The sequence below is a fragment of the Lasioglossum baleicum genome, chromosome 5 (genome assembly GCF_051020765.1).
Source record: "Lasioglossum baleicum chromosome 5, iyLasBale1, whole genome shotgun sequence".
Lineage (NCBI taxonomy): Eukaryota > Metazoa > Arthropoda > Insecta > Hymenoptera > Halictidae > Lasioglossum > Lasioglossum baleicum.
The window spans coordinates 4,329,576-4,343,045 of record NC_134933.1 but is presented as its reverse complement, the minus strand read 5'-3'; the positions used below and the strand labels follow the sequence as shown (position 1 = coordinate 4,343,045).

The 13,470-nt window shown below is 39.0% G+C and overlaps 2 protein-coding genes across 2 annotated transcripts in view; both read left to right on the top strand.

Annotated features, from left to right (window-relative positions):
• The first annotated feature begins 590 nt into the window (after positions 1-590).
• Start1 (Steroidogenic acute regulatory protein-like) lies at positions 591-8,894 on the top strand. The gene is made up of 11 exons (XM_076423247.1): positions 591-842; positions 3,115-3,389; positions 4,532-4,612; positions 4,682-4,759; positions 5,408-5,461; positions 5,528-5,660; positions 5,811-5,962; positions 6,029-6,181; positions 6,249-6,353; positions 6,491-6,666; positions 6,785-8,894. Exons 2-11 carry the CDS (start codon positions 3,153-3,155, stop codon positions 7,002-7,004), a joined length of 1,389 nt encoding a protein of 462 aa, XP_076279362.1. The 5' UTR covers positions 591-842; positions 3,115-3,152; the 3' UTR covers positions 7,005-8,894.
• Positions 8,895-12,046: 3,152 nt separating this feature from the next.
• Positions 12,047-13,470, top strand: part of Dgk (diacyl glycerol kinase 1) — a 127,513-nt gene continuing 126,089 nt past the window's right edge. The window contains exon 1 of the mRNA XM_076424478.1: positions 12,047-12,322. The gene's annotated coding sequence lies outside the window, so the exon portion shown is untranslated. The remainder of the gene's footprint in view (positions 12,323-13,470) is intronic.

The following is a 13,470-nucleotide window of genomic DNA, read 5'->3' as shown; positions in this document are numbered from 1 at the left end:
GAAACAATATTATATTTATTCGCTCTAATCTGAGCCTTCGAAATATGTTTCAATATGAAATATGAAATATGTTTTTCAGACTTTAATTTGAGCCCTTCAAAGTTAAGAAATCTCTACGAGAATGCACAAGAATGTTTATTTAATCTGAACATACTCACATATTTCAGCAAACCACGAACTCAAGATTAATGTTTTTGGTCTGGAAACACTCTTAATGATTGCGCGCACCAAACTCACCTAAAACTCACTTAAATTGCTTCGATTAAGGCTAATCATCATTTTTTTGCAAAATTGCTTCGTCGCGGACACAGAAACGCTACGGACATCTAACAGTGTAACCAGTGAAGTAAACCACTCTAGAATCTCAAAATGGCGCCACTTCACGTAGTGGCAAACAGCTGAAAATGCTGGACAAACATTACCAGCAATTGATTCTTCTCAGAGTCCGTGGTTTAGGCATTTCATCATAGAGAGCGCCACTATTATTCTCTGTAGAGCGCAGCATTTTCTACAGAGTCGGTAATTCAGAACCGAATAGACAGAAAAATGCATTGCATGTACAATCACTGTAGGGATGTTAAGTCTGTGACCACCCTATCACATGGCGCCGCCATTACTCCAGTGAAAGAACCTATCAAAGAACTCACAGCTCACGTACATAAATTGCTATAGTTGCTTGTGTTTATCCTATCAAAGGAAATTTTGACATTAGTTGTGCCGTTTAAATTTCATTAAATCCACCCGGAAATCGTGTACAACGGAACGATGCGTAAGTGCTACGTGTTGACGGTCGACTCTTCACCAACCCGAATGGATTTATAAGAATTCATAGGATCTGAACGGTAAACAAAAGTCATTGATCACACACCACCCATTTTTTTCAGTTGGAAACGACCTTTTCGGATTAATTGCTTCATGTTAGGACTGCATGATTTTACTCGAATGCTTCGGAGTATAATTTAAAAATGATCGATGCTTAAAAAGCCTGACAAGCTCCCAGAGTAAAGCGATGTAACGTTCTGCATGAAAATTTTGAGGTTAGAATGTATCGTTAGTATCAATTGGAGCGGGGAGTTCTGTTATCAATAAACATTCACATCGTACCATTCATTCATATAAAAATCTTTGATTGATCGTACTTGGAACATACAATGTTTTGTTGAGAAAGCGATTTGTAGCATTCGCCAGTCACTGATCATGTCAGCTGTTGCATTTCATTTTATTTCGGGGATTTAACTGAGTAAACTGTTTTGATCTGGAACGAAATGGAATTCAATTCTTTTCCGACAGAAATCAAATTCTGTATTATATTTTGAGACCAATTGGACCCTCGAAGACTCGGATCAATCATTATTGAAATTATTGTACCTTATCTCGAAGTTATATCTTAAATTGACATTGTTTGTAAATAACGATAAAAAATAATCTCGATCCTAAGTCGAGTATTACTTAGAATTAGATACTTGAATTTGTCGTATGCAAATATTTTAACAGATTCAGACGTTGTAGGTACGACCTTAATCTATCACAGATATGGAAAATGCATTTTGTCGATCTGTTATCGAAACAATGAACTGTAAACGAGATTATTTTTGTTCCTTGATCTCGTGATTTATCGTAAGCCGATCTACATTGGAATCGATGCATTGTGCGACAATGAGGATCAGCATTCTTCTCTTTACCGTCGCGTTTTTGTGTCCTCCTGCACTTAATGTGCAGTAATGTTGCAAAATTTCCAATTTTTGAACTTGTTAAAGAATTTTTAGAATTATAATTGTTGGTAATTTGTTTTAGAAATTTAATCATTTTCGCGAATACAATATGCTCTCGAAATATTGAAAAAGATCATCCCTTGCTCAACGATCGATGGATTATTTCAAATCGGCTTCGTACACTCATCCGATAAGACTTCCCATCGTTTTAATGTAAACGATGACGTCATATCAGCTGTTGAGGATACTCTAACCAAATACAAGGAATTAAATACTACAATGCCTAGTAAAACAATGAAAAACTGATCGAGATATATTTTTCCCTTTTTGTCAATACAAAATAACATACCAATTCTATTCTAACAATTGTATTCATATTCGTGATATTGCCGTTCAAAGTTTTCACTACTAATTCTTCAGGCCGGACATCGGTAAAATTGCATTATTATAATAATAATAATAAGTAAATAAATAATTTTTTAGCCTTCCGAATTTGTTTTCATGGCTTTTTTCCTCGTACACATACATAAATCCTATACTCTGAAACTCAACTAATGCATAAACTCAAATTTTTTGAAATTGTAACATGCGGCGTTTTTACTTACTGCCACAGATACGCCACGCCTGGACAACTGCGCTCCGAGAGCCGATCCTACGTCATCGACTCTCGGAGTACCAATTGCCTACGTACGTCCTCGAAGGTTGTCCTATTCAACTAGAACCATAAGCAATCACAGTTGTCTTCCTCCTTATGATAAAATAATAGTCATCGCTCACCACTAGACTGCAGATCTTCCTGCAAAATAAGAACTTCCTGCATCAATTGCAAGAGGCGGGGACCGGGACCAAATAGAAATTCTTTTCTTCCTATTAATCACTTCATTCAGTCGAAAATAAAGTTTAATGTTTAATCTTTTCTGACCAGTTCATGGCAGCCACGGCTAGATCCATTCAAATCCTTACACAACAACTTAATTTATATATTATTGAACCTACTGCTTTCAGAGATCAAGATATTCTTATACCTAACACATACAGGGTGGACGATTTATCTGAAGACATTGAAATAATTCCCTCTCCCACCCAAAGGAGGTGGGGGTGGGGGGTCAATTATGGTGTTGTTGAATAGCATTCTTAAAAATATCAAATACGTCTACTTTTATTTTTCTGATCTGATGTGTATTTCTCGAGATATCCCCAATTTTCAACGATTTTTTACCCATTTTGCAAATGCACAAAATCCGCAGTCTATTCGTCATCAATTAATAGCATAAGTCGTTAACTAGTAACGAAAGGGGAAGAAATAGTTGCCCACCGCTTCCGAACGTATTGCGGTTGAGGCTGTGCGACGTTACTAAGGGAAACGTGTACCATTAACTCGAGTGGCAATTGTTGTCTCCAGGCCATCGTCGGGGACATCGAAGGGTGACGCACTAGGGGATGGACGAAGACGCGAGGCACGCTATGGCAGCCACGGAAAGTTTGCTGGGCGGATCCATAAATTCTGAAAGAAGTTCGTACACCAACAGGACTCGCAGCCCGGATATCATCCTCAGGGAGGATCTTATCGCGGGCGCGATGCAGAACGGAAGGATGTCGAACGTCAGACGTTTCTTCTGCCTGTTTGTCACCTTCGACCTCCTACTCACCTTCCTCATGTGGCTCATCTGCACGATGGTAAGATCGCGTTCCCCCGCGACGAAAAAATAAAGAACTTTCCTGTGGAGCTGTTAACCCTCCTAAGCTCTTCAGGAATAGTCGCACGAAAGATCTTGGGATAGAAACACATTCTTTTACACTGTCTTTTCAATCTAATTTATTAGGTTGGAGGGAAAATTCTGTCGTATTTTAACCCTTAGCACTCGAATGGTGACACTGAGAGAGGCGCCACTAAAAATTGCTCTACCATTATTCGAAATATTGTTTGCATTATTAAATATGTCGGTATCTAATCAATTACTAAATATTTAGGTATTGTATGAGGTATTATACCACAATTTCGGAGCGCGGTGGTTGTAAATAAAAATAACCGACCCGTTCAGAACTGATCCGTGCGCGTTTTTTGTCTGCGCAACCCACCGGAAAGGCCTAGTACTTTTATAAATTGACTAGCTGTGTCCGCGACTTTGTCCACGTGCAATAACAAATCCAAAAGTTATAAACAGAAACGTGCCCAAAACAGGGCGAAAAAGTCGTCTTTGGTCACTAATGACGTCACAACTTTTGAACGAATGGACTTTTTCGAATGCAGATTTCTCCTAAACCTTCCCGAGGAAACGCTGCGTCTAATGGCTCAAGCCCCAGCTTTTTACGTTCAGCCGTTCTCAGTTGATGCCGTCACAAACAGACAGACACGATTTTATAGAGATAGAGATAGAAAATAGAGAATAGAGAATAGAGATAGAGATTGAGTTCTCTTCAACCTAATATAATGTCACGGTTTTGAGAAACGTGTTTTACAATGAAAATGGAGAAAAATTAAATGTTTTACTATTTCCAAGAGAAGGGGATGAATTTTTAGTCTGACGATTACATATGTATACGAAACGTGAAGGAGGGTATTTTATGCAACTATTTCTGAAGAGCTCACAAGGGTTAAATATTGCTCTGACAAAGGCGAAGTTGCTCCGAACTTCGTAACTACCTTCGAACTAGCAACGCGTGCATTCTATTGTATTATATTGTACAGTAAACTCTCGACAATCTCACGTATTCAGCTGGCCAAACTGCCGAGCGATTTTTGTTTACCCGGTTATCTTGGATGTTCGTATCGCCAGTTTAATTTTCCTCTCTTTGTTCTCACTGTTAACTGCTTGCAGATCGCTGGCGAGAATCTGGAGTCCGCATTCATGAATCAAGTAGTCCATTATCACATAAAAACTTCACTGTTCGACATCGTGGTAAGTACACACACGAATTTCCTTATTCATCCAAAGAAACATCAGTTTCAGTGGTCTTCATCTTTGCAGATGGCAGCTATCTGCAGGTTTGTAGTCCTGCTGCTGTTCTACGCGCTGTTGCATCTGAACCATTGGCTGTTCATAGCTGTGAGTACCGTCGCGCGTCGGTTCATTCCGACTATACGCTACGTTGGGTTTCATGCATACTTTTGTGCAGAGGTTTCACAAATACATTTCATTTCGAGCGAAAGACTGTTTTACTTGATAAGTTGCTCGATAAGTTATCGATACAGTAAAGTCTTGATCTAAGCCGGTTCTTGGTTCTGAGCGGTCACATATAGTAGATAGTGAGGGGATACTATTTTTTTTTGTGGCCGCGCGTTGACCGCGCCGAACGTAGAGAAGGATTTGCTGCATACCGTCAATTAAACCAGTAAATATAGTTGAAATAGTATCGTGTATAGCGTGATTTTAATAAGAAAAATGTCACAAATAAGTTGGTGAAAGTCCCATAAAAAGATAGTGAAAAATAAAGAAGTTTTGTAATTCGATTAGTATGCAGTGGTTCACACCGATATACCCGACTCGGTATCGGATTACGCGGGATGTTTACACTGCTCGGCGACCAAGGCAGCTTGAGCTCCTCGGCCCCTCGCGGGGTATGCCCCTCAGTGGAAGGGGTAGGCGAACTAACTTAGAACGACCACCTCCGTCGCGCTTAGATCAAAACTTAACTGTAGTAAGAAAAGTATTTAGTTTATTATTAAATGGACGTATGTATCGTACTTGTTGTAGCTGACGACTGCCATCACATGTGCTTTCTTAATCGCCAAAGTGTTTCTCTTCGACGTAAGTTCCACGCTGCACCGACCATATGCACATGAAATCGTTATTGACCGACAGTATTGTTTCTAGTGGTCGAAATGCGCTCAACCAGTATTCCAAGCCCTCCTCATACTCACATCTTTCATTCTACCTTGGGTGGAAGCATGGTTCTTCGACATCCGCGTGTTGCCTCAAGAGATGCAGGCTAGAAATTGGATTCGAAGTATGTGTCCTCAAAAATGTATCGATTTAATACGTTGACTGCTGAATCACAATCCAAATTTAAAGAATTTGGAAAGAAGATGGCAAATAACGTGATGAAACCTCATCTAAAAATTGAACAATGGAAATAACATTTCCCGTCCGTTCCCAGATTTCTCAGAGGATGAGAGGGAACCGTTGTTGCGAGGCGTAGGCTCGCAAGGGGGCAGACAATTCCCCGCCAAAGAACCAATAGTCATCTTTTTCACTCCCATGAATTCTTCCGGTTCCTCGGACAACGAGGATGACACCGAAAGTGTAAAGGTAACCGTGAAAAAGCTCGTAACCGTGGTCGAACTCGCTCGCAAGTAATTCCGTTCGAATTCGTAGCTAGGACACTACATGATGAGAGCATCCGCGCTTAGTGGTGATTGTCAAACTCTATTGCTGTCGAATGAGTGGCGAGTTGAAGCGAAACAGCCGAACGGCGATGTGATCTATTGCATGGATCGTCCCAAGCAGGACAAATTACGGAAAATAGTGGTAATTCTCCAAGTGCCGAATGCTTTTTCCAAAAATTCTTTATCTTAATGCAATTCTTTGGTTTCAGGGAGTCATCGACACCCCTGCTACCGCACTCATAGATTTATTATACAACGAGATTGACTCGTCGCCGACGTGGAACAAGCTGCTCAAGGAGTGCACCAAGATTAAAGTAATGATCTCATCCGACGCGAAGGTGTTAATACGTTCGCTACCAACGTTTTTATTTAAAATTAACAAATACCGGTAGCGAACGTGTTAATAGTACTTCCGGTAATGCATTCGTTTAAATGCTGATTTGTTGACTAGAGTATCGATGAGAACACGGACATAGTCTACCAAATAACGCGGCCCCAGGCCGCCGGTCTCATCGGCGTACGCGATTTCGTAATCTTGAGACATCGTCTTCAGCACGACAATTACCACATCATCTGTGGAAGATCGGTGCGCGATGATGCGCTGCCGATTCGCAAGGGTGTTATCAGGTAATATCGCCTAATGATCCAATACATAAAATGAAAGTCTTGTTAACCATACAGGATGTTCACACTGTTAGTGTGTAGAGTGGTGTAAATCAAATCTCTTTGAGTGTACGTTTTGTAGGGCGGAGAACAATCTGACCTGCTGCGCGGCGGAGACACTGCCGGACGACGAGGGTAGGTGTCGATTTACCTGGATAATCGACACGAACTTGAAAGGCTGGATACCGCAGAAGGTGGTGGACTCATCGATGGCGGACGCTCTGAAGATCTTCATGAAGAACGTGCGGGAGTATATAGGCGGGCAGGATCTAACGAGGCCGTCCACCTCGAAAGACTTATGATCCACGCCTTACGCGTCCGTGTAATCCTAGAAATTTCGAGTTTTCGAACACATTTCTCCGCGGGTTCCATAACATTTTTCTTACGTGTACATTGAAGAACATTGTATGTAGAACGTCTCTGCGACGTCTCGCGCACAAATCTAGCGAGAGACAATGAGGCGAGACCTTTTTTTACACGCTTTCTATTCCGCGGAACAGGAATCATTACAATACGCGCAATGTATATAACGTGTACGTATAACTTCTTATTTTAGATCGAATTATATATGTACATTAAATTCTTACGGATTTTTTAAACGGTCCAGTCAAGGCGAACACTCGGCTTCCTTCGGTGATCTGATCTTACCTCCTTTGCGTCGCGTCGATAGGATGACATGGAGAGCTGCTATCGAGTAGTGGACACTGTTCGTTATAGGCTAATGGGTAGAGTCACGTGCACGGAGACGGGGATCTCAGTTGTATGCGACGCTAACGGGGGAACTATGTAATTACCACCGATCTTGTAATTAACTTCATTATCCTGGAATGCAATATAATTCACCATTGACGACTCGATGGTGTCAGACACATTTAGACATTTTATTTTTACACTGTACTTGCCTACGGTCTTTTATAATCCTTAGTTCTTATAATACTGTCGTCGGACACGAATTTCCTTATACTTTATACGTTCAATTCGGTATACTGGGGCGAAACAACCATCCATTTATCGGAAGTGTACATATACGAACGTATTAGTATCAGTAGTGACTCTTATTAATATGCAAACACCATATAAAACAGAATAATTTCTTTAACAAGACGCGTTTTAAATTTTTTTACAAGCTCCGACAAATTTCAATTTTCTCAAAATTTATTTTACGCATCATTCAGTACCGTAATACAAAAACTCGAGTCATTTGGTCGAATTTTAAGGAAATTTTTCTATTTTACAGGGTGTCCAAAAACGAATAAAAGTCACTGCATGCTTAGATCATTCATGGGAGTTTATCGTGTATTCATACATTTAATTGTGTTTCTTCTGGAAACGCAATTGTCTCCTTTAGTGTTCTCTGTAATTGTAAGGTCATCGAAGTGTGTAAAAAAATCTATTATATTCTAAGATTTATAAAATAATTGATGAAAGTGAATGCATAATTGTATGTGTAATTCGAGGAGATGTTCATACTATTGAACTGAATAAACGAAGGAGAATATACATATAGTTAGGAGAAGTATAACTATATTTACATGTATAAGAGTTGATAGTGAAGTTTTTTCATTTTCTACTACTGTATCGAGTTCTATTAAATTTTTGAAAGTATGCACAGAGAAACGATTGTTTTATTGCGTAGCATTTTGCTTTATGGTTTCTGCTAGTTACATAGATCATGTTTTTCGTTGTTTTCAGAAAGTTTATTTTGCCGAATAAACGACGACGTACGCTCTTGAATGCATTTAATGCATTTAATATGACTTCGATATTAAACAAAAAACATATTGTATTTATGCGGAAATGTATATATAAATGATTTCAGTACACTGCAAATATATCACTTGGAATGCAATTATATTAATTGTGCATCCACCTAACGACTATCTCGTATTCGGCTTATTCGTTGTATTTTTTTTTTTATTTCCTATTAATTTAGAATCGAGCATTTGATTGTTTACGTACTTTGATCCGTATCTTTTATATTCGTGTGTATTTGCATTGCTTGTATAATAATTAGAAAATTTTATATCGATAGCATATAATACTCAATCTTCCCTAAAAAATTCAAAAGATATACTCATGACATTGAACAATCAAATGATGTATTTATCAATGATTGTAACGTATTCAATTGTATAAAGCCTATCTAAATAAATAACGCCTGTATGAATAAATATTGTATGAAGATAATAAAACTGAGGAACTATATATTTTCCTAACGAACATCGTACAGTTTTATTGACATTAAAAGTAAGTTTAATCACTCTGCGAAAGTAAATATAACAAATACTAATAATTAAATTTTATAACATATTCAACAAAATCTTGTTAAAAAGAAAACCTTCCTGTGCGGGTTAACTCTACTCCGCACAGTGGGTAAATTTGTCCTAACTCGATTCAAAATCAAAGAACTTTCGATAGAAATGAGGTAGAGCGATGAATTTTTTAAAAATTAAAGCTGAAACTTTGCAGAATATGGGAAAAATAGGGAGATTACGGTACGAACGGTTTTTAACCTTGAGAAAATTCGTTAAACTTGCACAACTTCAAGAAAATGTGGTTTCTCCGTTACCACGGGCGGAAATTTTTTTTTAACATGCTATATATTATTTCCCGTAGATTTTTTCACGCTGATTTCAAATCTGGTCTTAAAATTTGTCTACGACCTCTTGTTTTTTCAAGAAATCGATTTTTGTGACAAGAAATTAATGAAATCATGTTTTCGTTGAAATTATTTCTTGTCACAAAAATCGATTTCTTGAAAAAACCAGAGGTCGTAGACAAATTTTGAGACCAGATTTGAAATCGGCGTGAAAAAATCTACGGGAAATAATGTATAGCATGTAAAAAAAAATTTCCGCTCGTGGTAACAGAGAAACCACATTTTCTTGAAATTGTGCAAGTTTAACAAATTTTCTCAAGGTTAAAAACCGTTCGTACCGTAATCTCCCTATTTTTCCCATATTCTGCATAGTTTCAGCTTTAATATAAAAAAAATTCATCGCTCTACCTCATTTCTATCGAAAGTTCTTTGATTTTTAATCAAGTTAGGTCAAATTTACCCACTGTGCGCCGCGCCGCGGCACACTGCTAATATGGCGGATCTCGCGCAGACATAGACGCCTCAAGTCGATGCTGCTAATTAATAGCTACTTGATTACGCTAATCAGACGCTCAGCAATTACCACTAACGCCCACAAGCCGTGATACAATGGTCATCAACCATTTTGCATTTGTGTTGCAGATCGTTCACTCCGAAATAGACATTATTGGTTGAACAAATAATGTATTGAAGAATTAATTATTCTAGCAGCTAATAGACATCCGTTGCTACCGAAATGCAACCAGACCTTATACATGAACATCGAGTATTAATGTACGTGTTAACGTTCGTTGCACAACGGATTAATTCGTCTTAATTTCCGGCACGATTCCCATCACGTATTTGCTGCACCTTGTGCCGCGAATTGCAGTCAACCTGCACGCATTGTTCCCGCAAATGCAACGTCGCATACGTATAGACTGTATTTTGATATATGACATTCTGATGGAATCATACCGAGTACCGACACAATTCGATCGGCCAATCGTTTCTCCAACAACCCCTTCACGTCCATGCAAACAGCCAAATGACGGAAAATGGATTTCATTAACTTTTCAATGATATTTTCTTCTTTTTATTAACCCTCTTCAAAAAGAATTTAGTCAGGTTGAAAATATTCCCATAGTTCAATATAGAAAAATGCAATCCACGAGATGCGGATGTTTTCGATTTGACGTAAAAATGCGACATCCGTGACGAGTTATAGTTTTCGATGGAATAGTGAATCATCAAACTCGAAAATGTTCAAATTCAAAATTCAAACACGCAACGACATCTGTGCCGCTGTGCAGTCTCTCCATTTATGTACCACGTTTTCTAAATATTTGCCAATCTCTTACGGCTATGTAGTGCAAATAAATATACGTCAGTTGGTTATAACATTGTAATGCGGTGCACAATCAATCACTGTCGCCTCAGAAATTGAATTGTTAATGTCAGTGTCGTACAATCTAGCAAAATATTCCTGGTTTCGCAAACTTTCGGAGAATCTAAATAATTTCATTCCAATAGACGGCGATATATACGTGTAAATACGATGATTAATCTTTATCAGTACATATATTGATACGAATTCTGGGAAATTCTATCGTGATGGAGTTATTTATTACTATCTGAGTATTCGAAATACTTTACTCTATTATATTATTTCATCTGTTCTATTCAATCTGTAACATTTCTAAGGAAAAGTGTTTCCTGTTTTTCACTCGCTATATCGCGCAAAAATATGTTGAAAAAAACTGCTAAAAATTTAGTGTTGAAATACTTTCCATATTTCAAAATATTTAATCAAAGGGATATACGCTTAAATGACCTTATACAGTTCTTGTAATCTCATATCCGCAGTAATAACAACGTCACAGAGAAATTCCAATGCTATCAGAAGATTATTCTTTATTGCTTTAGATATATTTTTTAGTTCTGTTTCTTGCTAATTTTTCACGTTTTCAGGAATACTGTGTGAAAGAGTTTGAGTTTAATCACACACATGTACCACGATAGTTGCACAAACCGCACCATATCTGAAAGATAATCGCGCAGAAATGAAGCTGACGCGTTTATCTTATTCTACATTGGTTCAAAGAATCCCACGCAAAACTAGAGTTGCGGGCTTCTCTTCAACATTCTGTTGCAAAAACGTGCCTGTTTACAACCTCTATATACATTTGCCCGCGAGTTGAAACGAACGACAAACGTAACCGATTGCGTTCGCTGTCGATAAATAGCTTCGTCAGGATATTTCAACATCGTAGTATTTCACATTAAGCACGTATTAAGACGACTAACCCTAGTTTATTATTAGATCACGGATGTTTATGCATACGAACAATTTTCTACCTTAACCGAAGCAAACAGGAATACATCTCGGCGTTTAGGGGGCAAAAACAGCCTCGAAGTGTCGTATGAAAAATGTCCACTATATTTCAATCAGAACATAAAATTCTTGAAGATTCTTAGATGAAAAATAAAGACGAATAATTTCCATGTGTGTAACATTTTCTTCTGGCTGCGATGGTTTCCAAAACTTTCCATAAAATCTGGGAAACCCTTATGAATGCACGTGGATGCATTGAAGTAGTTCAACTGCGATTTTGATCGGCGTGAACAATTTAGTGGGGCGATTGTTTTACAAGTATCTATTCAATATATTGTGGGGATTGATCCCCGGGTGTTTATTACTTAATTGCCACCCTGTAGAATCGGAGGAACCGTCTCGTAGAACAGGTGGCGCTGGTGCGGGAACTACGACTGAAATCGCGAGAGTCAGTCAGTTGGTCTCGCGCCTGACGCGTGTGCGTGTCTCGTTTTTTATGGTTTGTTTGTCGTGCTGATCGTGTTCAACGTTTCTTCGTACACACTTGCAGAAATCAAAATTGACACCGTTCGCCGTTCCCGAAATTTTCCTATCTGATTAAAACGGGGAATACGAGCTGGCCTGCAACGGAGCAACGCCGGTCCATCACCATGCCGGAAACTTAAAGGGACGCCTCAAAGCGTCTGCTCGACAGTGATGCAGAAATGGTAAGTGCTGTATTTCTGTCAAAATTACGTGCCGAAATCTTGACCACGTTAAACCATCCTCAAGCTACGTCATTATATTATTTTTCCCGTGAATCGTTCGCTCGAATAACGCTCTCGTTAATGTACCGGTCAGAGAGTTCTCGAGTCGAATTGTATCACTTAATTAAGCTAATGAAACTGTGACTTGTCATGAGGGGAATCTTGGGTAATGTGCGATATGTGTTCCATGGGTTACGAGGTAAACGCATACAAGGAGATTTATTTTTAAACCGACGTGTACGTGCATAGGAAAACGTCTACCTTCAGGGGCACGATAAAAGTCGATGAAGATCGATCCGGAAATTTTGTGTGGAATTCGAAATTGGCGGGCAATCCGCGTCGGAGCATGTGGGGACATTTTTTCAAGTATGCTCGCTTAAATTTAAATAGAAGCTGTATTAAATTTTTGCCGCGAATGTCACGCGTTTTCCTTTTCGTCTTACAATTAGGACAGAATCATTTTTATTGAATGCGTTTGGAAAAACGCGGGGAATGAAAAGTGCATTACTATTTCTATTAAAATATCAAAAACATTATATTTTGTCTTGTCTAATTCGAAATAAAAAGAGATTTTTTAAATCGTTTGAACCCCGAAGAAACCAAATTTAAGGGATGAGAAGCGCCAATATCGACGAAACTGTAAAATGTTCTTTTTGAAGTGGTTAAGTATCAACCCCTCGTAGGACGATATTCTCGGTGGCACAGTAAACACGTAGATTTCTTCCTATATCCTTGGAGGGAGTGCCTCGCGCATTCTCCGCCCCTCGGAAGCTTAGAATTGAAAGGCAAGTCGGACGTCTGACAAATCGACTCCTCTGTCTATCCATTTCTTACGCGTCTCGAGGCACATCGGGGTCGCACAGTTCGACGTCGATCCCTTATCCTTCCCGATCCTTTTGACCTTCGATCTCTGTGTAATACCCGGAGCCAGCCAATTGTCAATGTGGAAGCGCGCGACTACTTGCGGCACGATGACCCCCTTTTCCCTCGGAAAGACAGGATACTGCGGTTCCGAGTGCATTATCGCCCGGCAAAAGTACTGGTCCCCTCTTTTTGCACCCTCGCTTCCGTTTCGGCGTAACTTAGTTGAAAACTAGTTCCTCTGGTCA

Bases quoted from the DNA above. Each gene is read 5' to 3' on its own strand.
- Start1 (XM_076423247.1), top strand. From the start codon at position 3,153: ATGGACGAAGACGCGAGGCACGCTATGGCAGCCACGGAAAGTTTGCTG. The intron at 3,390-4,531 runs GTAAGATCGCGT...AACTGCTTGCAG, and splicing joins TGTGGCTCATCTGCACGATG to ATCGCTGGCGAGAATCTGGA. The intron at 4,613-4,681 runs GTAAGTACACAC...TCATCTTTGCAG, and splicing joins CTTCACTGTTCGACATCGTG to ATGGCAGCTATCTGCAGGTT.